Source organism: Medicago sativa, chromosome 8 (assembly GCF_051527215.1).
Source record: "Medicago sativa cultivar Bolivia chromosome 8, Bolivia_mono, whole genome shotgun sequence".
Taxonomy (NCBI): domain Eukaryota; kingdom Viridiplantae; phylum Streptophyta; class Magnoliopsida; order Fabales; family Fabaceae; genus Medicago; species Medicago sativa.
In genome coordinates this window covers 87,779,080-87,804,908 of record NC_140756.1, presented here as the reverse complement: position 1 = coordinate 87,804,908, position 25,829 = coordinate 87,779,080, and the positions used below count along the sequence as shown (strand labels likewise).

General features: G+C 32.2%; 3 protein-coding genes and 1 long non-coding RNA gene across 5 annotated transcripts; 1 reads left to right on the top strand and 3 right to left on the bottom strand.

The window, feature by feature from the left end:
- Positions 1-725: 725 nt before the first annotated feature.
- LOC146902855 (Ankyrin repeat family protein) lies at positions 726-5,451 on the bottom strand. 2 transcript variants are annotated; one of them, XM_085734661.1, is made up of 10 exons: positions 5,212-5,451; positions 4,838-4,894; positions 4,685-4,749; positions 2,888-3,098; positions 2,706-2,806; positions 1,713-1,788; positions 1,548-1,607; positions 1,416-1,466; positions 1,243-1,321; positions 726-1,094 (listed from the first exon to the last, which is right to left on the bottom strand). In XM_085734661.1, the coding sequence occupies exons 1-10, from the start codon at positions 5,299-5,301 to the stop codon at positions 1,003-1,005; spliced, it is 882 nt and encodes a 293-aa protein (XP_085590787.1). In that variant the 5' UTR covers positions 5,302-5,451; the 3' UTR covers positions 726-1,002. The 2 variants fall into 2 exon arrangements, with proteins under 2 accessions (XP_085590787.1, XP_085590788.1); XM_085734662.1 differs by having other exon boundaries at positions 2,706-2,803.
- A 7,611-nt stretch (positions 5,452-13,062) lies between these two features.
- LOC146902854 (uncharacterized) lies at positions 13,063-13,659 on the bottom strand. The gene has a single exon (XM_085737176.1). It carries the CDS (start codon positions 13,612-13,614, stop codon positions 13,063-13,065), a length of 552 nt encoding a protein of 183 aa, XP_085593302.1. The 5' UTR covers positions 13,615-13,659.
- Positions 13,660-17,950: 4,291 nt separating this feature from the next.
- Positions 17,951-20,215, bottom strand: LOC146902853 (uncharacterized). Its single transcript, XR_015021331.1, has 2 exons — positions 19,920-20,215; positions 17,951-19,415 (listed from the first exon to the last, which is right to left on the bottom strand). It is a non-coding gene; the product is annotated as an uncharacterized LOC146902853 (long non-coding RNA).
- A 581-nt stretch (positions 20,216-20,796) lies between these two features.
- LOC146902852 (protein TIFY 3-like) lies at positions 20,797-23,550 on the top strand. The gene is made up of 5 exons (XM_085732123.1): positions 20,797-20,960; positions 22,281-22,386; positions 22,467-22,656; positions 22,994-23,051; positions 23,161-23,550. Exons 1-5 carry the CDS (start codon positions 20,875-20,877, stop codon positions 23,258-23,260), a joined length of 540 nt encoding a protein of 179 aa, XP_085588249.1. The 5' UTR covers positions 20,797-20,874; the 3' UTR covers positions 23,261-23,550.
- Positions 23,551-25,829: the final 2,279 nt, after the last annotated feature.

The window sequence follows — 25,829 nt, the reverse complement described above, 5'->3', positions numbered from 1 at the left end:
CCCATTGCATGTGTTGATTCCTAACATCCTAGTCAGATACAACGTATGTATACAAAACATTACCATAATTTGGCTAAGAAGTACGATGAACATGACGCTGAGGTATGGAAACTTATAAGTGGTGGGACGCAAGTGACGGCAAAAGGATTACACAGTCAACTATGACTCATTGCTTGCAATTTAAGGGAAAAGATGAAAAAATGTTTTCCAAACACACTTTTGATTATCGACACAAATTGCTCAGTGTGCAGAAGTTTTGTTATCCTTAAATGAGATCTTGTTATCCTTAAATGAGATCTCTGAGTATGCTTTTGCAAACAAGGAAAATAAGCATTCTAAAAGATTCTTTCAAAAAAAAAAAAAAAAGCATTCTAAAAGATGTCTCCTTAAATATGTCAATCCAGCTCGACTCAGATCCAATGTTACTTCCAAATACTGAGAATACACACACAAAAATCACTTTTTTTTTTTTTTTTTTGTAGCCATGTTATTGGTGTGATGTGAAGTATCTACAAGCTTAACCAAAAACCTGACTTACCTTTAGTGGGGTCTTTCCTTTCCTCCCAACCACATTTTTCCATCCCCAAGGTTCAACACAAAAATCACTTTCAATTCAGATTTTTGTTTCCCTAAATCTTAAAATCATCCATTAGGATGGGTGTAAAAAGTAATACTAGATCAGATTACCCTTTAAAAAATGCCCAGGGTGGTACAGAGAAAGATAGTACAGGTCAACAGCACATGCATTCTAAAAAAATGCTCTTTATGTCATACACCAAACAAATTTAATATGGATAATGTCTATGATGTGTCTTACATAGGTTGACATACTCAGAGTCAGAAAGAGATGATTTGAACTTCAGTTCTGTCACAATATATAGTGTAACAGAGAGTTTCATTTCGCTTTCACCCAGAGAGCCGTATCACAACCTAAATGCCGGTAATGTTTGAAGCTTTCTTTGGGGAACCACATAAGGACTACAAATAAAAGTAGTAGACTATTCAAATCCTTTGATCCATTGCTCCACTTTCTTGCATCTTCATTTTCATTTTGTATTGCAGTGTAGCCGGAGCACAGTCTAAAGGTGTTTCTCCTGAATAAGAAGCAGTGAGTTAGTGTTTGCATTCACTCAACAATATTTGCTGCCTATTATTTATTCCGATCTATCTTTAAGATCATTGCAGAGGATCCGGGCGAAAACTGCCATTGGCAGAATTTAAGGAAGGAAAAGTATTTTTTACCTTGTGCATTTTTATACTCCAGGTTTGCCCCCGAATCCATGAGAATGAAAACTATATCAGTTTGATTGAAAACTGCAGCCTACACAGAATATTAAAATTAGTGTCCATCCACTATATGATTAAGAAAACTATATCATCCTGAGCACAAACATGCTGAAGAGTGAGAGAGATACCAAATGCAATAAAGACAGTCCCTGCTTATCTCTGTAATTAGCATCCACACCCTGCATGTGTATAGAAACCCATGAATACTACTTCCCTCAAAAAACAAAACTATAAAGGTGCATCGTTTGAAAGAAACAGACCTCATTAAGAAGTTTTTTGACAGCAGCAATGTCACCATTTTTTATTGCTTCTCGTAAACCCTATAAGTATCACGTCAAATACAACGTATGACTTACAACAGCCAAGTTCTCTTCGCAACATGCCATATAAGAAATTAAAAAATCTACACAATAAAAAACATTTACCTCCCCATTAACTTCATAATCAATCTGGGGTCTGTTTGAGGTACCAGTAGTTACATGACCAGGGTTAAACGTAGAACTGCAAATTTTATATCATAAACTATCAAATAATGATATCGTCATAGAGTAATAATCAAGAGTAAAATTAAGTAATGAATAAGAAATGAGAAGTTTGTGATCTGAGACATAGCGAGACTCTTAATTGCTATGTTAATGTTCAGTATCCTAAAGGAATTTCTGCATACTAAAAATCAAATTGTATGACAAAGATAGAGTATCACTTTATTTCTCTTGTTCAAAGTAAAAAATAGAACAATAACACAATCAGCCAACCATCAAGGCATTTTTTACTATAGCATATTCCAGAATATTTAGTAAGAAATTCTCTCCTTATTTTGTCCATGATGTGTCAGCTCAAAGGTAAGAGTTTGACCTTGTAACTTCAAGGGACGGAGTTTGAATCCCCTTGGGGGAATTTGTAAGAGGTGACATTAGTGCCACTTTAATTAATAATAATTTCCCCCTTCTCCAATTTTTTTGAAAAAAAAAAATCCCCTCCTTATTTTCAGTGAGAAACGCTTTTCTCAAAGTATAGGCTTCAGCTGACGAGACATGGATATGCTAAACCTTCCCCATTACTATCTCAACCAAGGAATTTATAACATGCGATAATATATATTTTTTTGTCAATTGGAAGGTCAATTTCACTTTTAGGGAAGTGCTTTTTTCTACCAAGAGTAACGAGCTTCTAAAACTTGTTACTAGTGTATGAACTATACATGTTGAGGAAAAGAGAATGTGGTTTCAAGCTTTCAACAGAAGATATTAACATCTTTTACTCCACATGGCCAGATTTGTATCCACATAAGTTGGAGAATGATCGTTATCCTGAGATACAAACTACATATTGGAACTCTCAACTATTTACTAAAACTGGTTCAATACATAAATATTAGTGACATTACCGCACAAAAATGTCTATTAATCAGTCCCTACCTAAACTTGTTCGTGGAACTGGAGCTTCTACTTTTTGAAGCATTATCTGTCTTTTTAGGTTTAGGATTTGATGGAGCTGTAACAACTGGGATGGACTTCTTCTGTCACGAAGAATGGAAAATAGAAAAATGAGTTCGTGGATTTCATCATAAAAGGTATCTGAAGACAATAAGAATTATTACCTCTTGGGGAACTGCAGAAGAGGAAGGGGGAGGAGCTTCACAAATGCAAAGAGGCATTCCACACTTACACTCTTTAACGCCTGATGCAAGGTTATTATCTGCAGTTGGTTTTCTTTTTGAATCAACATTTGCATCAATATCTAATTCAGAAACAGCATCTGTTATGCTGTTTACTCCGTCTGAAGAAGTTTGTCGTACATCCTTCCCAGATCTGTGCCAAAGGAAATTTGTAATGTATAAATGATTCCTAAATAATTTCGATCTCAAGTAGAAAATAATGATATCATTACAATAAGAAAGAAAATGGAATCTTGATATCTTTTTAAACGAAAAAGCCAACGTTGAGAAATGAGATGAGCTTTAAGTTGAATGAACAATGGCCATTCATATAATCATATGTAATTGCAGTCCACTGATGTAAGAGGAATAAAAAAATTGTTGTTTCTCAAGAAACACATATGCCAGATAAATTATTAATAAATATAGCATCAATCCAGGTAACTCTTGAAAGATTAGGTGCTTGGCTTCTACTTGGAATGGTATGAAGTAGACGAAAGTCCTTTTAAAGGACTTACAATTTTCTCTAATAAATATGTTGAGGGATCGGGTAGATTTGCACCATTGATGTATTCTTTGTTCTCTTAGACCTTTGACTCTTAAATTGTTGTTTTTCGGTTTTAAGGAAGAACGTTACATTATCCCCATAATTCATCCATGTCTTTGTGATGTTCTTTAAATATAATTTAAATCCTTACAACTCTTGTATATAGCTTAAAAGGAAAGTGCTTTCTTCACCAGAACAAGTCAATCAAAATATTAACACTGAAAAGCTCGAGAGCATTTTCAAGGAAAAAATATCTAGAATATTAAGGTGAACTAGCCATATAGCTGATAGCTCACATGACATTGAACCCAGTTTGATGCATTTCTAGGTCTGCATCGACTCCCATGTAACCAAATAGGAAAAAAAGATTATGAAGGATGACCTCACTTTTAATTAAAAAAGACACGCAACCAGTCTCTGGATCTATTTATGTCAGTGTAAATACATTGAATCTAATCTTAAATAGTCACTGTATAACTATCATAGTACTTCCACAAGTCCTTGCTATTTTCTCCTTCTCTAAGTGGTCAGTTCCTAATTTCTTTTAAACGGATGTTTGTTAGACACTAATTGCAGCTACCTGAAACTCAACTATAAACTATATTTCCAGCCGTTTTATATTCCTGACATATCATAATTTAACATGATCTTCAATTCTTCATTATTAGGTTACTCTTAAAGTATGTTTGCAAAGACTTTGGGCTGATCTCAGTGAGATGAAACTAGTCCAAGAAATCCATTTCACGTTGAATACTATTTCTTACTCAATCACGGAGACAGGTCCCTACTCAATGTACAACAACAACAACAACAACCAAGCCTTGTCCCACATAGTGGGGTCAGCTACATGGATCAAATTACGCCATAATGTTATATTATAAACCATATTTCATTCCAACTCATTAATCTCTACATCTTTCTTAATAGTTTCTTCTATAGTTTTTCTAGGCCTTCAATTGCCGCTAGTGATCTAACTATCCTCACATTAGAAAGAATTTCTTTCCTAATGATACGTTATCACATTTATGGTTAAACATAGCACATGATGTTGAGAAGTTATAGAGAATACTAAACATGCCTAAGCTTAATTAATGTAATTTTGCCTTATAATACACACATAAAAATAAGTTTTGTATCCAAATGAGAATTGAGAAATAATAACACGCTACAAAGTTAGCGAGGAAGTAATTTACCGCGAGTTGTTGAAACAATCAGCACATACACGTACATTCGAGTAAATGCCAAATTGTGGTAAAGCCTACATACAAAAAAACATCACTATAAAATTCATCAAGGATAATACTTCCACTAATATTACCCTGAAGTTAAAAAACAAAAATTTGTACCATTTGATCCGATGAATGTTCGCTGCACAATGTTCTCCCACAACAACGACAATGATGCTGCATATACATACACACCACACAAAAGTATACAGTATAGTCAATTACCAGTAAAATTTACAAACATAATATTTTACCATTCATGCATAAGATGATTTTTTGATCAAATGCAATACACATCATAACCAATACAAATTTTAGTCTAACTAGCTCATTCTTTATGTAAAATTGAATTAGTTACTTACAATCATTTTTTTTATTCTTAACTGATAAATTTGGGATTTTGGCAAAAAAGAATAAAAGTAACCGATCCGATCAAATTTGAATAATCAAATCAAATTCCGAAATTGGAAATGAAGAAGATTGAAAAAGCATACCCGTCTCCTGAAGGTGTTGAAACTGCAACTGCAGACAACACATCGTGCTGCTTCTTGGAAAGGAGGAGGAGTTTCTGTTGTTGTTGACATTTTCAACAAAATTAGGGTTTCTTCTTCCCAATTTCTTATATACTAATTTTCAATTTTTTTGTTTATCGAATTTATCAAATCATTGCAGAGTACAAAGGATCGATTCATTGCTTCATTGAAGAAGAGGACAAAGATTGTGATCTCAACAATAAATTTGTCGGAAAAAAAAAAATTAAATAAAAAATTGTTATTTTGGGTCAAGGATGGCCAATGTGGATAATAGGGGAATGTTATTAATACCTCACTTTTTATTATACACCCCTCTTTTTTTTTTTCCTCCAAAACATTTTTATGGTAATTAATTTTGACATGTATAAATTATTTGGAAATTAGTTTTTTTGAATTTTAAAAATGCAATTTTGAGAGTTTAATTTTAGAAAACTATTATTAATTTTTATGATCATTTTTCTAGAAGTCATATATCATTAAAAGTACATTCATCTCATTTGATGTTTTGACAAGAAAGAGAACAAACTTTTAACATGATAGTACTATGATATAACTATGACTTTGGAAAATGCTAACATATGCACTAAAGGCAAGTGTTACACTTCTGTCCTCGTGAGCTTAGCTCAGTTGGAAGGGACAATGCATAAAATATGCAAGGTCCGGGGTTCGAACCCCGGTCACCACAAAAAAAAAACAATTACACTTCTAAACATTTGATGGAAAATTTAACTATTGTGTTAACACTATTGTGTTAACTATTGTGCTATAGGAATTGTTCATATTTGTCAACTAGTCAACTAAAAAAAAGCATAACTGTCATCAGTCAACTAAAAAAAAAGCATAACTGTCATCAACAATTTTGAAAATGTTTGAATAATTACCACCCGTTAACTATTGTGCTATAGGAATTGTTCATATTTGTCAACTAAAAAAAAGCATAACTGTCATCAACAATTTTGAAAATGTGTGAATAATTACCACCACTTAAGTAAAATTGTAATTTTGTGCATAGTTTCTAGCCGATTAGAAAGTATGTGACATGGAAGTTGAAACAAACTCGATGGGGAAAAATGTCGGTATCTTTTGATCACATAATGTATAAGGCACACACAATACAAAAAATGGGCATAATGAAATAGAAAAACACCATGAAAAAACTGAAGGCGATTGGAAGAATTTTGGTCTGATCTGAAAAATGTCACACGGAAAAAATAATAGAATGAATTTGTTTTCTAATGGGGTGTATTGGATTGAGATTTAAAGGGATTTTAAAAGACCTTTTGATTATAAAAAAGTCTTGTGGTATTCAATCAAGACTTTTATAAAATATAAATAAATCTTGTGGTATTCAATTAAGACAATTTTTTTTCAATACAACGAAATCCGTCGATATTCAATTAGGAGTTCTCACAACTTATAAAATGTCATTTGGTATTCAAAAATTGATATATTTTAATAGATTCTTTTAAGGAATGGATTTTGTGAGACGTTTTAGTTAAAAATGTGAACAAAATGCTCATTTAACAATCTCACAAAAATTTGTGAGACTTTGTGAGACTCTCACAATTTTCTTTTCAGTGTTGTCCAATGATAATCATTTTCTCATTAGTTTCCATGTGCCGAGAACATTATTTACGTAAAATTATATTCCCATTCCTATGGCCCATGAATATCATCTCCAGGTAAACAAAATGATATTGTTTTAGGTGTCGAAAACTTTGTTTTAGGTGTAGAAAACTTTTAGTCAATATAGTTCCAACTACGTGTTATTTTCATTCTCTAAAAATTTTAGTTATTTGTTGAATTTATTAGTTCATTTGTCCATCCAAATCACACATCGAAGACCGTCCATTACTCAATAAATTCCAATAAGGCTATACGTAAAATCAAAAGCTCAATAAAATTTATTGGACACGTAGCCTTATTGGACAAATGAACTAATTTTAGCCTTATTCTCGTAATTTTTGTAGTACATGTTATTATATGACTATGTGTCTAGAAGACTAGAACCATTAAGACGGCTTCAAAGTCTATTATAAGTTAGATATGTTCCCTCAAAAAAAAAAAAAAAAGTTAGATATGAATATCATTGGTGTAATACAGTGTTGGAAAAAATAAAAAAACATCTCATAAGCATCTAGAAAAAACAGAATTGGCTTGTTGATATAAATCCTTTGAAATTCTGGTGGTCTTTTAAAATCTTATAAAATCTCATGATATAAATCCCTTGGAATCCAAATTACAAATCTCAAAAACTTTTAAAATCTCAAAAGTCATTAAAATCTTGCACAGTCTTTTAAAATCCACTAGACTTTTTCATGTAAAATTGTCTTTTAATATCTTAATCCAATACACCCCCTAAAAGAAGGAGAAAATTTAACTTATCAAATGATGTTCCAAATTTTTTCTCTAATATGGAAATGCACGATTGGCTCAAGTTCTAGGGGATCCCAAACCTTCATTTTTGTTGCTTGCATTTGGTGGGCATGGCGTCATCGTAATCTTATGTGTTTGATAATGAAACTTGATCGCTTAATCATCTATCCTTCAATATTCAAAGTATGATGGACAATCTTAAAATATGCTTTGTTGTTAACTCCATTGCTGTTTTAGGCGAAAGTCACATTAAGTAGAATAAGAACAACCATCCATGCCCTATTTTGAATACTGATGGTAGTTGCATGGGCTCACCCATTAGAGCGGGTTATGGAGGGGTTTTTTGAAATAGTGCTGGCTATTATTTATCAGGTTTTTCAGGTTACATTCAAGGATCATCTGACATCCTTCATGCAGAGCTATATGCTATTTATCAGGGTCTCTTATTGGCAAAACATTTGGGGATTTTAGAGCTTGTTTGTTACTCTGACTCTTTACTTTGTGTTAACCTCCTCAAAGACCCAACTCTCAGGTTTCATGTTTACGCCGTTTTGATTCAAGACGTGAAGGACTTGATGGAACAAAGTAATATTATTGTTTGTCTCACTCTCAGAGAGGGAAATCAATGTGCATATTTCTTGGCCAAACTTGAAAATAAATTTTCTAATCTAATCTCTATTTTTTAACAAATCAAACACACCATTTTATTCTAATAGTTTGTTTGCTGAGTTAATCTTCATATACTCTTAACAATTTCATCAGAGGCAAGTGATAAATCATCATTTTTTTTTTACAATTCTAAAGAAAAAAGAAAAGAAGAGAAAAAAAATTATAAACTACTCTCTAGAAAAGAAAGTTCCAGCTGCATCCATCTTCAGGGGATATAAGAGATCATCTGGAAGGTCTCTTAGCTGGAACTCTCTTTTATACTCACATTATGTTTTTACTTTTTTTCTTTATTGTTTTGGTTTTTGTGTCAATACCTCATTTTCTTTGTAAATATATGGTTGTCTCATTGTTCAAATAACACAACTTTTGGATCACCTATAGTCCGTTAACACTACGGATCCTCTACTTCCCTCTTTTTCTTGCTCTCGGATCACCTCTCTATCCAATGACCCTCAAGAAGATGAACATTTTCCACATACTAATGTTTCAAATAAACTGTTGGTCAAAAACAATGTTCCAATTGTTAAAGATTTAGATATTTAAATACTTATTTTATGATATTAGTGAACTAATAAGATAATATAAGTTACTACTTTATAAACTAAGTAAATCAAGAGAGAAAGAAGTAGGATGATATATTTTGATTTCTCAAAAATGGTGTATTTTTACATGAACCAAAGTGTGGTATTTATACTACTAAATTTACCACTATTACATGTGTGAAATTATTTGTTTCACTATTCTAATTTGACATTTACCTAGGTAATAGGTAATTATCACTTACTATTGTAAGTTGACAATTTGGATAGATATTTCAACTATAATAATTATGTCTATATTTCAACTATAATAATTATGTCTATATAATTTATTATAACACTCCCCCTTTGACATATCTATCATGGTGCTCCATTGAAGTCTTGTTGAGGATAATTTGATTGAAACATATGTTGCCTTGTTAAAAACCTTATTAGGAAAAATCCATTGGGATAAAAACCTTAATAAGGGAAAAAGAGTACAACAATATGCTCCCCCTCAACTAAACACATGTTGTTCCTTTTTAAAGAACTCGAAGATGACGCATTCCAATATTTCGTATGTGCTTCTTGAAAACTGATGTAGGGAGCGCCTTTGTGAAGAGGTCTGCCACATTATCACTCGAACGAATATATTGAATATCCACTTCTTTGTTTCTTTCAAGTTCTTGTGTGAATGAGAAGAACTTAGGAGGGATATGTTTGGTTCTATCACTTTTGATGTAACCTTCTTTCATTTGAGTAACACATGCAGCATTGTCTTCATACAAGATTGTTGGATTTTTATCAACTGTTAAACCAGACGCTCCTTGGATATGTTGCAAAACCGAACGTAACCATCTACACTCTTTGCTTGCTTCATGAAGGGCTATTACTTCAGCATGATTTGAAGAAGTTGCTACAAGCGTTTGCTTTTGAGATCTCCATGATATTGCAGTGCCACCATATGCGAACACATATCCTGTTTGTGATTTAGCATTATGTGGATCTGACAAATATCCTGCATCTGCATAGCCAAGCAAAACTGGTTTTGTATTGTTAAAATAAAACAAACCAAGATCAGATGTACCTCGTATATATCGAAATATATGTTTTATTCCTTTCCAATGTCTATTTGTAGGACATGAACTGAATCTCGCCAGTAAATTTACTGCAAAAGCTATATCAGGTCTTGTACAGTTAGCAAGGTACATGAGTGCCCCAATGGCACTTAGATATGGCACTTCAGAGCCAAGATCCTTTTCATTATTTTCCTTAGATCTAAAAGGATCCTTTTCTATGTTAAGTGTTCTTCCCATCATTGGAGTACTCAAAGGGTTCAACTTGTCCATGTTAAACCTTTTTAACACTCTTTCTGTATAATTTGATTGATGTACCAATATACCATTTTTAGTATACTCAATTTGTAAACCAAGGCAAAACCTAGTTTTCCCCATATCTTTCATTTCAAATTCTTTCTTTAAGTACTCTCTTGCTTCTTTAATTTCTTTAGTAGTTCCAATGATATTTAAATCATCAACATAAACAGCAATTATTACAAAACCGGATATTGTTTTTCTTATAAAAACACAAGGGCAAATTGGATTATTCTCGTATCCTTCTTTAAGCAAATATTCACTTAGCCTATTGTACCACATACGCCCGGATTGTTCTAATCCATATAATGATCTTTGCAACTTAATTGCATACATTTCTCTTGGTTTTGATGTATCATGCATCTTAAGTCCTTCCGGTATTTTCATGTATATATCATTATCAAGTGAGCCATATAAATAAGCAGTAACAACATCCATAAGATACATATCAAGATTATTAAATACTGATAAACCAATTAAATAACGAAAAGTAATGGTATCCATAACAGGAGAATATGTTACCTCATAATCAATACCTGGTCGTTGGGAAAAACCTTGTGCAACAAGACGGGCCTTGTATCTTACAATTTCATTTTTCTCATTTCGTTTTCTTACAAAAACCCACTTATACCCAACAGGTTTCATACCTTCAGGTATAGCCACAATAGGTCCAAATACTTTTCGATTTTTAAGAGACTTTAATTCAGTATCTATTGCATCTTTCCAGTTTTTCCAATCATGTCTATTTTGACATTCATTGACAGATCTGGGTTCGGGATCATCATTTTCATTTGTAATTTCACATGCAATGGAAAATGAAAATATTTCATCAATATTTATGTCTTTTCGGCTCCACAAATTTCCCGTATTAACATAATTAATTGAAATCTCGAGATCATTCTTATTTTCAGTTTCATTATCAATGATCTCATTATCATCATCTTGTGCTTTTTCGAGAGCACACTTTTCATTGTCAGATTTATCACTATCTAGTGTCTTTTCAAGATCACTTTCGATCATATTCACCTTTTCTGTTCCTTTTCTTTTTCGGGGATTTTTGTCTTTGGAACCTACAGGTCGACCACGCTTTAAGCGTGCCTTAGATGTACTTGCTACATCATTTAGTTTTGATATATCAATCCGAGATGGGACATTTACAGCTGGTACATGTGACTTTGTCACCCTTTTTAAATCAGTAAATGAATCTGGTAGTTGATTTGCTAAATCTTGTAATTGTACTATTTTCTTTACATTTTCTTCCCATGATTTATTATATGGGTCCAGATGTAATAAATGTGGTACATGCCATGTTATTTCATTTTCCAATGGTTTATTTTCTCCTCCTAGTGTTGGAAAATTTGTTTCGTCAAAATGACAATCAGCAAATCTTGCCTGAAAAATATCAGCTGTTAAAGGTTCAAGATATCTAATAATCGATGGTGATTCATACCCCACATATATTCCTAACCTTCTTTGAGGTCCCATTTTTGTTCTTTGTGGTGGAGCTATTGGTACATATACTGCACAACCAAAAATTCTTAAATGAGAGATATTTGGTTCTTTACCAATTGCAAGTTGATAAGGGGTATGTTTATGATCAGCACTTGGCCTTAGACGTATGAGTGCTGCAGCATGTAAAATTGCATGGCCCCAAACTGTAACTGATAGCTTAGTTCTCATTATTAAAGGTCTAGCAATATATTGAAGACGTTTGATTAATGACTCAGCTAAACCATTTTGTGTATGTACATGAGGAACAGGGTGCTCAACAGTAATTCCAATTGACATGCAATAATTATTAAATGATTCAGATGAAAATTCACCGGCATTGTCAAGTCTAATTTTCTTTATAGTATAATCAGGAAATTGTGCCCTTAATTTAATTATTTGTGCAAGAAATTTTGCAAATGCCATATCATGACTTGACAGTAAACAGACATGTGACCATCTACTAGATGCATCAATTAATACCATAAAGTACCTGAATGGTCCCGACGGTGGATGGATGGGTCCACATATATCTCCTTGGATTCTTTCAAGAAATGCGGGTGATTCTGTCTGAATCTTGCCTGGTGAATGTTTTGTTATTAATTTTCCAAGATAACAAGCTTCACATGGTCTATCTCCTTTTGTAAGCTTTAAACCTTTCAATGAATGACCATGAGTACTTTCAACTACTTTACGCATCATTGTTGAACCAGGGTGACCTAAGCGGTCATGCCATAAAGTCATAGTTTTGGGATCTTCTTTTACCATTAAATTACATTCAATTTCATGTATATATGTATAATGTAATCCAGAAGGTAATTTTGGTAGTTTTTCTAAAATTTTCTTCTTTCCCAAAATATTAGTAGTAATATTAATGTATTTCATATTACCTTCGGTTGTAGTTTCAGTATCATATCCTTGACTATATATGTCATTAAAACTCAACAAATTTCTCTTTGATTTCGGAGAGTATAGAGCATTATTAATGACAAACTTTGTCCCATTTGGTAATATGAACATAGCATTACCTGTTCCTTCAATTAAATCTGCTGGACCTGAGATTGTGTTTATTACACCTTTAGTAGGAAATATTTTGGTGAAATATTTCTTACTTTTGAGGATCGTATGGGTAGTTCCACTGTCTGGAATGCAAATATCTTTGTCATGATCCATTTCTATCCTTCTTAAAATAAAAATAAGATTAAATAAAAGACAGGGTAAGATAATACAACATATTCAACAATATTATTTTATTTAGATCATTAAAATATTACATAGTCACACAACATGCAAATTCTTAAAAATATACACAACACACATTACATGTATATATATATATATATATATATATATATATATATATATATATATATATATTAATTCATTAGTTAATCCATATTAATATCTTCTCCTATGAAATCAGCAGCCTCAAGACAGGTAGTATCATTCTTGGGTTCAATTTCATTAAAATTAACCTCCTTTTCCTTTCCATCAACAGATTCTTTGTATCTTTTACACAGGTACTCTGGTGTCCTACATGCTTTAGACCAATGACCTTTCTTTCCGCATCTATAACAACGATCATCATGATTTCTAGAGGGACCTTCCTGGATGTTTTTACCTTTACCTTGATGATTCTTGTTGGTTTGGTCATATTTGAGAGGCTTATAATTCATATAACCTCTTCCACGGCCTCCACCACGAAAATGGTTTCGACCATGACTTCTGCCTCGACCACGACCACCAAAACAAGCATAGCCACCACGTCCTCTTTGGCGATTATAACCACCACGCCCTTGATTAAAAGTTGTGGCGTTTATTTCAGGATATGCCATTGTTCTTGTAGGACGCAACTGGTGGTTTTTAATGAGCAGCTCATTATTTTGTTCAGCCACTAGAAGAGCTGTAACCAAATCAGAGTATTCAGTAAATTCCCTCATTCTGTATTGTTGTTGCAATATCACTTGAGATGCATGGAAAGTTGAGAATGTTTTCTCTAACTTTTCCTTTCAGTTATAGTTTTGCCACAAAATTCTAATTGTGCAATAATTTGATGCATAGCAGAGTTATATGCAACAACATTTTTATAATCTTGGAACCTTAATTTGTTCCATTGATCCAATAATGAGGGCAATAAGACTTTCTTCTGATGCCCAAATCTTGACTTAATTTTGTCCCATAAAATCTTGGGATCTTTTGCATTCGAATACTCTGTTTGTAATCCATCATCAATGTGGTGCTTGATTATACGATTTACTTTTGATTTTTTCTTTGCCAATTCCTCTGGGACATCTCCCAAATCGTCTCCCTCAAGAATCTTGTCGAGTCCCTCACATGCAAGATACTCAATTAAGTTGTTGTTCCAAGTTATGTAGTTGTCTCCAGTTATGTTTAAAATTTTGAATTGGTGCTTAACATTTGACACGATTATATCTAAAATACAGAAGAACATAATCAACATTTAATATATATATATTATGACGAAAATAGAAATATCATTTTATTTAATGGCAACGATTACAAGAACATGATAATATTTTAATCTAAGCCTCCACGAAAACAAAAAGTAATCACTCAAGCTAAGACTAATAATGGTAAAACGCTAATTATAGCTAATCCTACAAAATCTTTTCCTAATTCTTCAATATGGATGAAAAAGAAGAAGAACACAATAACCACAAGTAGAGTGATGCATAGTAAAAGGATTTTAGCCATTTTGTAAGTATGGGTAAATATTTTGAGATGTAAAAATTATGAATGAAGGTGATGTATTTATAGAATGAGTTTTGTAAAAATGACCGTTACTGTTACCGTTAAATACACTGTTCATAGCCGTTGAAATCACTGTTCATGACCGTTGATTTCACAGTTCATGACCGTTGTTCATGATCGTTGAAATCACTGTTCATGACCATTGTTTTTACTATTCATTAACGTTGGATAATGAGAAAAATATTTTAAGTGTTTAAATATCATCTAAGTTAGGACACATGAGTAGTATAGAAAATCACAAGACGACATATATGGTAAATGAATATATATGATAATCATATTAAATTTATTTATTTATATTTAATAATGTCTCATGAATCAATATTATAAATGGGGTTTTAGACCTCCATTAAATATAAAAGTTAGATGGGGTTTTAGACCTCCATTAAGCATGAAAGCAAAAATTATATTAGATGGGGTTTTTAGACCTCCATTAAGCATGAAAGTAAAAATTAGATTAGATGGAGTTTTTAGACCTCCATTAAGCATGAAAGTAAAAATTAGATTAGATGGGGTTTTAGACCTCCATTAAGCATGAAAGTAAAAATTAGATTATATGGGGTTTTTAGACCTCCATTAAGCATTAGATGGGGTTTTTAGACCTCCATTAAGCATGAAAGTAAAAATTAGATTATATGGGGTTTTTAGACCTCCATTAAGCATGAAAGTAAAAATTAGATTAGATGGGGTTTTTAGACCTCTATAATAATAATAATAATAATAATAATAATAATAATAATAATAGCCACTCTAGTTATAAATCACTTGACAGATTGTCAGTTTTCTATAACCGGGGCAGATAATAATAATATTAATATGATAAAGATAAATGATATACATAGCAATATTAAGTAATGATTTTAATGTGATCAGAATAGATAACATACCTAGCAGTAGTGTAAACTTCCGGTAGAAACGATCGTGCTGATAACGTGTTAAAGATTTAGATATTTAAATATTTATTTTATGATATTAGTGAACTAATAAGATAATATAAGTTACTACTTTATAAACTAAGTAAATCAAGAGAGAAAGAAGTAGGATGGTATATTTTGATTTCTCAAAAATGATGTATTTTTACATGAACCAAAGTGTGGTATTTATACTACTAAATTTACCACTATTACATGTGTGAAATTATTTGTTTCACTATTCTAATTTGACATTTACCTAGGTAATAGGTAATTATCACTTACTATTGTAAGTTGACAATTTGGATAGATATTTCAACTATAATAATTATGTCTATATTTCAACTATAATAATTATGTCTATATAATTTATTATAACACCAATAAAATTGATATGTATTTATTAGCACAAAAACAAAAACTTACAAGTACAATTGTTAAAATAGAATAGAAAGTTGCAACAAAAAATGGCAGTTGCTAAGGAAGTTGACGAGAATGTGTTGTTGGAACACTATCTGTTTTATTTCTTAAAATTTATGTTCTTTGTTAATAAGAAGAACCAAGTCCCATGTAGCAATCAATTGCAATAGAGATAGAGAAAAAGATGAAAAACAAGCCTAAAAAAATGTATTTTCAGAAACAATGGAAATAAAACTTTTGTCATTTTCAAAATGTAAAGAAAACGGTGAAAGAAAAATATAAGATTTATATTCACATATATTTATCAGTTGAAAAATGAAAACGAAAATCATAAAATGTAGTAGATGGACCCTATAACATTTGGATATCATTCGTAAGAAAAAACATTCGGATATCCAAAATAAAATTCTGTTTCCTTAAGTTCGGACTAGTCAGTCTTTGCCAAGTAGAAGACAAATTTGGAAAAAATAATATATTTATTTCATAATAAAAAATGAATGAAAATAACATTAATTCCAAAGGTCATCGTAGAGATTTCCATAGGATGTAACGTGAAAGAAGAAGAAACAAACAATCAACAATCAACTACATTTTTAAAAGACAGTGAAGTAGTACTATGACGATCTATCTAGCTATATCTATATAAAGGGTTATGCTATAACACACCCATCCACTTTTATGAAGGTGTGTTATAGCATTGAACACCTTTTATGTTTGGACAAAAAACCCCAATATTTCCTTTTCAAAAACAAGTAAGATGTAGGGCAATTATGTAATTTAACTTTTTAATATTAATTTTCATTTATTTATATTTTACTCCACCTCTTCTCCCCCGATCTCTTTACGGCAATATCCAGTGATAAAAGCCACACGTGAATGCTCTTAAAATCATCATCACTATCACCTTGTCCTCAAATCATAAAAGCCACAGTTTAGTTTATAGCCAGGTCTCAAGTGAGTTGCAGTGAGTCCAAACAAACATGATGCAATTTTCAATTTTAGCTGTTTCAAGGTTCGCCAGCGGCGGCGATTCCTTGGATGGATACCATGTCGCTGTCAGAACCACCAGAATATTCGTCGTCGGAGTCGGATGATTCGCTTTTCTCACAGCAGCGAGATTGAATCTGATAAAAATTACATTTTCACGGCATCGAGCTTGAAGGTGATGAAAGATGTTGATACGAAAGAGAGCTGAGACGGAGGATGTAGGAAACACAAATTGGTTGTGAATAGAATAATTAAAATTAAAAAAAGAAAAAAGGAATAGAGATGTACTAATGTTGTAGAGTAAATCGGGTGGAGAAGAAGAGATGGAGTAGAATAATTAACATTAAAAAGTTAAATTACATAATTGCCCTACATCTTACTTGTTTTTGTAAAGGAAATATTGAGGTTTTTTTGTCCAAATATAGAAGGTGTTCAATGCTATAACACACCTTCATAAAAGTGGATGGGTGTGTTATAGCATAACTCCTATATAAAAAGGTAAAGAATTGAAGCACAAAAAACTCATGCTTGATTTGATAAGTAACTAGACCATCGACCCGTGCTCCGCACGGGTCTTATCCACTTTAATAGAAATCAATAAGTTATATTTTATATTTTCATTGATATTAAATAAGTCAGGAAAAAGCGTATTACCATTGAAATGAGTTGCAGACAATATTAATTATCATAAATTATAAAATATTTCTGTAGACTTTCATTTGATGGCTCTCCAATCTATTTACGCATATAAGTGTTTTATTAGTACACACATCACTGATTTGGAAATATTATTAAAAACATTTTATAAGAACGATTGAGTACTATGATCTATATGTGGCAGTAAGCAAAGATACAAAGTAAAAGGATTATCCAACAGTTGCTATTAGTTGGATGATCAAAGCATACAAAGTAGGCATGTAGTGAGGATTAAAAGCTAGCATGAATTTCTTTCTTTTTATTCGAAGAGAAAAATATCTTTCGTGAAGACTTTCAACAGAATATCTTTCATGAAGGCTTTCAATAGATATCTTTCAGTTTTGAGGAAAATAGATATGAAGCTAGCATGATAATCTATTTATTTTTTATTTTTTTAAAAAGAAGATATATCGACATTAATTCCTGTAAGTGTTGGTCCTTAAGCCAGATCATCGGCTATTCAAGTGAGGAAAACATCAAAGCAATGTTATCGGTTATCGAGGTCCTTATTTGTATATATAAGTTCATTTATATACTACCTTTTCGCATGTAGAGTTTCTTACACAATGAGTAGTGATTAATAATACAATTTTGCTTAGAGAAGATATATAACCTGATACAAACTTGGTTCTATGAATTTTATCTCCTTTGATGCCTAAACAATTTCTTTACACGATACTTGGCTGATCCACGTTTGGTCATTCGGTCCCTTGAGTCAAGTGGTAAATATTATGTAGCAACTTACACAAATTGCAGACGTGGTCTGCAATTAACTCAACTCTAGATTAAACATATTGCTTATGTCATGCTAAAGAGAAGCAATAATTGAAAAAGTATGACAACTTATTCCATTAGCAAATAGGGACTCCTCAACAACATTGTTGAATTTTAGTTTCCTTCAAAACCATCCATGATAAAGCATTTGTCTGTCATGGCACAACAACTACCATCAGATGATACAAAATGCAGAATAAGCAAGTCATTAGGGGCAAAAATATGGGGAGGCACACACATTTAGTATCATGAAAGATAAATCAACTTTCCCATTCAAATTTCAAAGCATCACACACATTTCTTATTGTCATTGCTAGCATTACAAAGAATATTTGTATTCTAAATTGGTAGCAGAATAAAGCAAGAGTGAGGGAAATGGATACAACCACCAAGACCATATAACAAAACCAAATACCAAAACAATTCCTTCCCTATTTGTTGTATGAATCATTGTATATACCGCAAATGATGTAAGTATGAAATGCAAGAATTCTATTATAACAATTATAGCCCTCTTATATTTGTTTCATGTTGTACACCATACATATTGAGTTTGATTTTCTCCTTTCATTTGGAATGGACATTAGCCTTGCCAATATTTCTTTCATCCCTTAATTACAGTAGTTATTATATTTTAAATTTGACAAACTCCAACTATGAAACCTCTTCTCTAAACATATACTGATCATATATTGATATACTGCTAACATCATGAGAAAACATACAAAAAAACATCATCTCATATTAGAAATTCTATACAACAGAAACTCACAACCCAAAACAAAATTGAGTAAAGCTTTAGGTGTGACTGCCAAACTGCCTTGCGCTGAGCATTGTCATCAGTGGGCCGTGATAGGAAAAAACTCAAGTTCAAATTTGAATTGTTGAGTTGCTCCTTGCTGAGCAATTGCCGAAGCAGATGAGAGAGGTAGAGGGGATCAGTAAGAAAGAGAAAGGGACATGAATCATCTAATTGGAAACAAAGCAGAAATATAAGCCAACAGATAAACTGAGAAATCAGAATGGCACAATAAGTAATAAAACACCTTCTGTTTTATCTTCTGTGCAGCTGCAGGATCCTTCTCATGAATCATCTAATTGGAAACAAAAATTATATCCCTTAAATGACAACGACTTTCTTTGACCTTGCTAGCAAGGAACATGCACGCTGTTGCAATGATCTGTAAAAATGTTCAACAATTGGATTATTAATTCAAATAAACCAATCTTTGAGTTTATGTTGCTTTTATATCTATCATTTTCCTGATATAAAGCTCGAACGAAACTACAATCTCTCGACATTAAAATCTCAAATAATAAAGCACTAATATGTTGACGATTCTGACACTTGATTAACAGAAAACTTCAAGAAGAAAAATGCTTAATTTTCTATGATTTTTGTCCTATACTCATTTTTGTATGTTGAAAATGTATCAATGATTTCAATCAAATTTTCATAATATACGATATGCTAATCTTCACAAAAAGGTAACGAAAATGAACACAGTAAAGAGCCCATTACATATACCATGTATCTGCAAAAGAAAATCAAAGAAATTAATGTGCACGCCTAAATCTTGATAATTAACAATAAAAATATGATACAGAGACAAACAAAATTGAAAATGTGAACAGAAATCAGAAATAATATCCTTCAAAATCATGCTGAAACTAACTACACATACCTTTGATAGGTTTAAGATTCCCTCTATGAGTAGACTGTAGAACCCCAATTACTATCAAAACACAAAAGCCTTAAACTACTATCCCTTCTGATTGAGTCTGTAGCGACCACATAACACAACATCCAGAAGGATAGAACAATGTAGGGGAAGTTTTGTTGAATGAATGAGAAAAAAAACGAAAAGAAAATGTGAGGGAGCCATAAAATTGATTGGAGTGGTGAAGAGAGGAAAAAATTGAGGGATGTGGGAAGAAAAAATCAACGAAAAAAGGTTGTGATTAGAAGAGAAAAAGTGCATCAGTGAGAAAGAGAAGAATAAGAGAGAAGGCTGGTTGGGAAGAATAAGATGAAGGGGAAAATATATAGAGTAATTAATTGGTGGAAAAGAGGGGCCCAACATTAAATGACAGATACAAATGGAGAGAATTTGCAATTTGAAATCAGCATTTATGACTGTTAGTTGGCAATTCAAATTTTGCACATGAAAAGTCACAATAAATTGGAGGAACCCGCCATCTCAGACTCTGCATTTAAGGGAGCCGCATAGCTTGTTGTGAAAGCTTGGTAAGCCACCTAAGGAGGGAAAACACCAAAGCTATTATGATTTGAAATTCAAATTTCAAATCATGAAACAGCATTTAATGAGTAACCATCAGCTTGTCAGCTTGCAAAGCACGATTTCATTAAGTATTTGGGAGGGAAATTAGCATAGAATTAGGGCTAAGCCAATTGCTTGACCTAATTGGCTTTTAGAGTAAGTATGATAAAATAGACAAATAAATAAATGTCTCAGTTGCAGAGGAGAGGGACCCACCAGAACACAACCAATGAGAGAGTTGCAAGTACAATACAACTAAACTCAACTCAAGCTTTCAAATAACTCACTCTCCTTAACCATACAAACCATTTGCTTGTTTAATTTAATTTGAGTTATCTTCTTCAGTTTATTCTTAGCCATGACTACTTCTAATAGTATCAATAATGTTGACATTAACAGCATCAGTGATCAAGAGTCAGTGAAGCATTTCTCTGCTGCTAACTGGTAATTCTCTCTTAACTCATATCAATATATGTATTTTTGGTTTTAATCCTATACTTCAGTAATCTAGAATTCGGCTCAAAGTTAAGTAAAATATGACGAGAATTATTTCGGTTAGGATTCGAAATATATATGTGTCTTGCTAAATATTTCTATTTATACTATATTCTTGACATCCACAGCCCTATGTTTTTTTTTCCTTTCCATATTTGATTGTGTTTTTTGTCCATTATTATCATGAATACCTACCTCAAAAGGGGTTTTTATTAAGCATAGGAATCATATATTATGTATTAGAAAAAATTGAAAGGAATGATCTTGAAATTGAACAGGTAAGCACAACAAGTTTCTTGGATTTAAATGTTTTGTTCTAGGCTATGAGAATGTTTTAGTTTGATGTTTGAACTTTGAAACCATCTTTGGGATTATGTTTAGTATGAACTTGAGATGGCAATTAGTTTAATTTACATACTAAATCAGATCTGAGACCAAGACAGCTGTTGCTAGCAGATATGAATCATAAATATTCTCCAACTAAACATAATAATCATGTACCCATAATCTTGATTTAGTGAAAAAATAACTATAGATACTTCGGTGGTCTACTAGAAAGATAACAAGCAATTTGTATTCAATTCTTGTTATAGGATTGTTGGGTTTGACTCAAATAGTTTAGATCTTGATATTTATTTTGGCCTCTCAACCAACATGACAACAAGAACCTACTTTTTTTTTTTTATATAGGCAAAATGAAAACATTAGTAAGTTAGTGATTATGTTAGTTTTTAGGGTTTAAATCCTAGACCTCCTACTTAAAGCACTTTCGGTTTCCCTTAACTCATTTTGAGTTTAAGAATCCACTTTTTTTATAGGCAAAATATTAGTAAGTTGGTGATTATGTTAGTTTCTAGCCATTCGAATCCCAGACCTCCTACTTTAAGCACTTTTGATTTCTCTTAACTCAACCATTCGAACTACATACTTCAGACTCAAACTAATTGATCTCGATTGTGTGTTGTGTGACTAGACACAGTCAACCACATCCGAACTGTCTGATCACGATAAGATAATCCATATTTCAATGCAAATTTTGATTTCTTTATTTTAATCTAAAGGGACAAGTTTAAAATCCAGACCATCTGATCTTGATTGGATAATCTAGATGTGGTTGACACGCAGTCACAAGGTTTGTTTGTGGCTGCAGACAAACCAAATCCCACAAAAACAAACTTAAACTTAGATGTAGAAATTTCACCAAACAATATATACATTTCTCAGCAATAAAGACTTCATAATGCTTTTTTTTGCCTCTTTCCCCTTCAGGCCATTGTCAACATCTGGACTAAATGCAATGACCCCTGGTACAACTCAGTTTGCCATCCTCTACAATGGAAGCATGTGTGTATATGATGGAATTCCTGCAGAAAAGGTAAACACTACTTGTTGAAAGATGATATTCCAGCACTTCACTAGTTTACTTTATCAATTCTTTGCTTGTTAACAATTTAGGTGCATGAGATAATGATGATGGCTTCTGCCAATGCCAAGTCTTCTGAAATGAAGAAGAGTGGAATTCCCTTCAATTCACTCTTTTCCAGTACCACCCCTTCTTCTCCACAAGGAAACTCTGACAATTTGCCTTCTCCCCCATCAGTTGGTTTTCCTGCTGCTGAGAAGAGTTCCATTTGCAGGATGCAAGGTGCTATCTCTTTTATTATATTACTACTACTAAAGAGGAGTGTTAGTAACACACTCTTTAAAAACTCTTTTCGAACACTTACTACTACAAGCAGAGAATTCACAACCAAAATTGGAAACCGAAAAATGAACTTTCTCACTAATTTGATCTTTTTAGACGGAATTAGAGACGCATTTCATATTTTCTTTTAAAATTTTTGTTGCTAAGTCAATTCGTTTAAAATCAATTTTTGTCGGTGCGGAACCAAAGATACACTTCTTCATCAAAGTACTATATATTCATCAATATGATACTAATTTAAATCTTCTATGGCTTTCGGTTGATATTTTGTCTTCAGAATTTCCATTAGCACGCAGACAGTCACTTCAAAGGTTTCTTGAGAAGAGGAGAATCAGGTAGTACTACCTAGCAACATGTCATGTTTAGAATTTCCATTGTTGTAATTGATGATTGTTATATTCTGATTTTTTTGATTGATTCCATTTTTTTGTATGTTTAATAAAGGGTACGTAGCAAAGCACCTTATACCTCTTCATCATCAAAAGCAGCTAACATCATTGATAACGACTTCAGCCCAGTAATGATGCCACTTGAGGGCAAATAGTACTCTTGGTTGAAGTGGTATGTCTCCAGTAGCATGTGCATTCATGTCCAACCAAGAAACTTCGTATTTACCACTATGCTATGTTATGTTATGTTATGTTCTCCACACCATGTTATATGCCTAATTAATAATGATTATTGAACTTAAATGTGTAACTGTTAATGTCTAGCCAATATCCACTGTTATGCTTAGAAGTCAGAACACATGCCTTTTAAGTTGTTATTAATGTGTCTGTACAATTATGTATTTTTCATGATGCCAATTGTTTCCTTTGTATTTTGGATGGTTAATTACTATATGGTCAATTATGTAGTTTTGTTTCCTTTGAAAAAAATAATGTAAACACTAAAATTATATATTTCACTGTTATGTTTAGAAGTCAGAACACATGTCTTTTAAGAAAGAATATTATAACAACATAGATTAAATTTAAAAAAACTGAGAATGAGAGAAAAAAAAACTTCATATTTTCGGTATAGTTTTTGAGCAAAGTTTTATCACTATTCACTAAATATATAATTTAGTGTTTACATTATTTTTTTTCTAAAAAATATCGAAGGAATCGTATTTATGCAAAATAAAAACACTTACTAGTGTTTCAAGATGTAGATTTTATGCAAGATGATACTAATAGGAATATGCAGCTTCCTTCAAAAAAAGGAATATGCAGCCTACGTCATGGGCATGCGTAATTTGAATTTAATTTTCATACATCATCAAGTAAAATATTTTACGGTAAAATAATTATAACCTCGTATGCATGATTTTGAAAGTAATTACGATGAAAGTCGATCATATTTTAATAATATGATGATTAAGTAAAACATATTTATAGTATTTGTGTTTATGAATGAATTAAATTCATGCAATTTTGTTTGCAATGTTCATTTTTAATAAATAAATAAATAAAGTTTGTATTAGTCAAAAAAAACTTATGTAAGACTATTTTTTGGTAGACATTAATATTAATTATTCATTGCTCAAAAAAAAATATTAATTATTCATATTTGAGGGACTCTTCAAAAAAACAAAAAAAAAATAGGGAAATGTTAACCAGTGCCCCCGGGGCACTGGTTAAGGAGTTAAATATAGTAGTATATTGCATTGAAAGTTGTGCTGTCATTGCATTAAAAGCTTAAAAAGTGTTCTTTTTGACTTAAAATTTCCACTTTTGGCTTCCTTAACCAGTGCCCCGGGGGCACTGGTTAACATGACCCAAAAAAATATTCATATTTGATGGAATTAAATTTTGGCTCCAAATAACGTGTATATTTTATGATGATATTTGTGTTTTTGAGAGGAATGATGATATTTTTGCCATGTGAATAAATAGTTCGCATGAAACATTCATAACCTTTTCCTATCGATATTGAACATAATAAATAAATCAAATAAAATAAATACGTATATACTTTAGGTAAAATCTTAACCACTCATCCCTATCCACTCAAGAAATTAAATATCACACATTGCTTGCTGCTACTTGTCGGTTGGTTCATCACCAAAATATTTCATCCACATAATATATTGGAACGTGAATTTCATGCCGTTTAACAGTTATGCTTTCACTAACCCCACAAAAATAAATGCTTGAAATATATCATACGAAGATGATCCTTCCCTCCCTCCCTGGTCCAGTAACATGTTATACGTGGCTGAACACAGTCTCTCAGTTGGTGCTTGTTTTTAAGAAATATCAAAATGGTCCCAAAAGAATTAGATTGGTCACAAAGTCTTCGTAGAATTAAAAAATAGGTTGATGGTTTTTGTCACATGAAAAACTATAGTGTCCGTTCGTTCGTTAGAGCATCCACAATGGTAGTTCCCTAACAAGGACTCCTTAAATGGACCTCACGTGACACATCACTTATTTATAATTTTTTAATAAAAGTACCTATTAAGGACTCAATGACTCCAATGGCAATACACTAATAAGGACTCCAATGAAAAGTACTTAAATATGTCCCACTATCTTTACATCATTAAACAAAAATAATTTACCAATTACTCCTTTTTACAAGTGGGACCAAGTAGTACACATTTTATTACTCCTTTATGCAAGTGGGACCAAATAGTACACATTTTATTACTTTTTTAAACGTGGGACCCGTTAGTTACCCAGGAGAGAGAGGGTCCTTATATAGTTGTCCGTTCCTTAACGGGGACTCATTTTTTCTTCCTCCAATGGAGGGTCCTTAACGGGGAGTGGTCCTTGTTAAGTAAGGACCCCCCCATTGGAGATGCTTTTAGTAGAAGGTAGAAGATCATCACAAGTTTATTCATTAATTTGGGATTGTTAAGCCTCAAACAGAAGATTTAGAGCATCCACAATGGAGACTCTCATCTTTGAGGTCTTAAATGGGTCCCACATTGATACATCACTTTTTAATAATTTTTTAATAATAGTACCTAATATGTACTTAACCACTCCAATGGAGACCCTCAAACAAAAGGTCTAATTAGGTCCCACCAATATTATTTATTTAATACACTTTTTAATTATTATTTTAATAAAAAGGTGATGTGGGCCTATTTAAGAATGAAGTCTTAATTTAGACCTTGCATCTTT

Excerpts from the sequence above, each read along its gene's own strand:
- LOC146902855 (XM_085734661.1), bottom strand. The coding sequence starts at position 5,301 with ATGTCAACAACAACAGAAACTCCTCCTCCTTTCCAAGAAGCAGCACGA. Across the intron at positions 4,895-5,211 it reads TCAACACCTTCAGGAGACGG|CATCATTGTCGTTGTTGTGG; the intron begins GTATGCTTTTTC and ends ATGTATATGCAG. Across the intron at positions 2,807-2,887 it reads CTTCTGCAGTTCCCCAAGAG|AAGAAGTCCATCCCAGTTGT; the intron begins GTAATAATTCTT and ends TCTTCGTGACAG.
- LOC146902854 (XM_085737176.1), bottom strand. The coding sequence starts at position 13,614 with ATGAGGGAATTTACTGAATACTCTGATTTGGTTACAGCTCTTCTAGTG.
- LOC146902852 (XM_085732123.1), top strand. The coding sequence starts at position 20,875 with ATGACTACTTCTAATAGTATCAATAATGTTGACATTAACAGCATCAGT. Across the intron at positions 22,387-22,466 it reads ATGGAATTCCTGCAGAAAAG|GTGCATGAGATAATGATGAT; the intron begins GTAAACACTACT and ends TTAACAATTTAG. Across the intron at positions 23,052-23,160 it reads CTTGAGAAGAGGAGAATCAG|GGTACGTAGCAAAGCACCTT; the intron begins GTAGTACTACCT and ends TGTTTAATAAAG.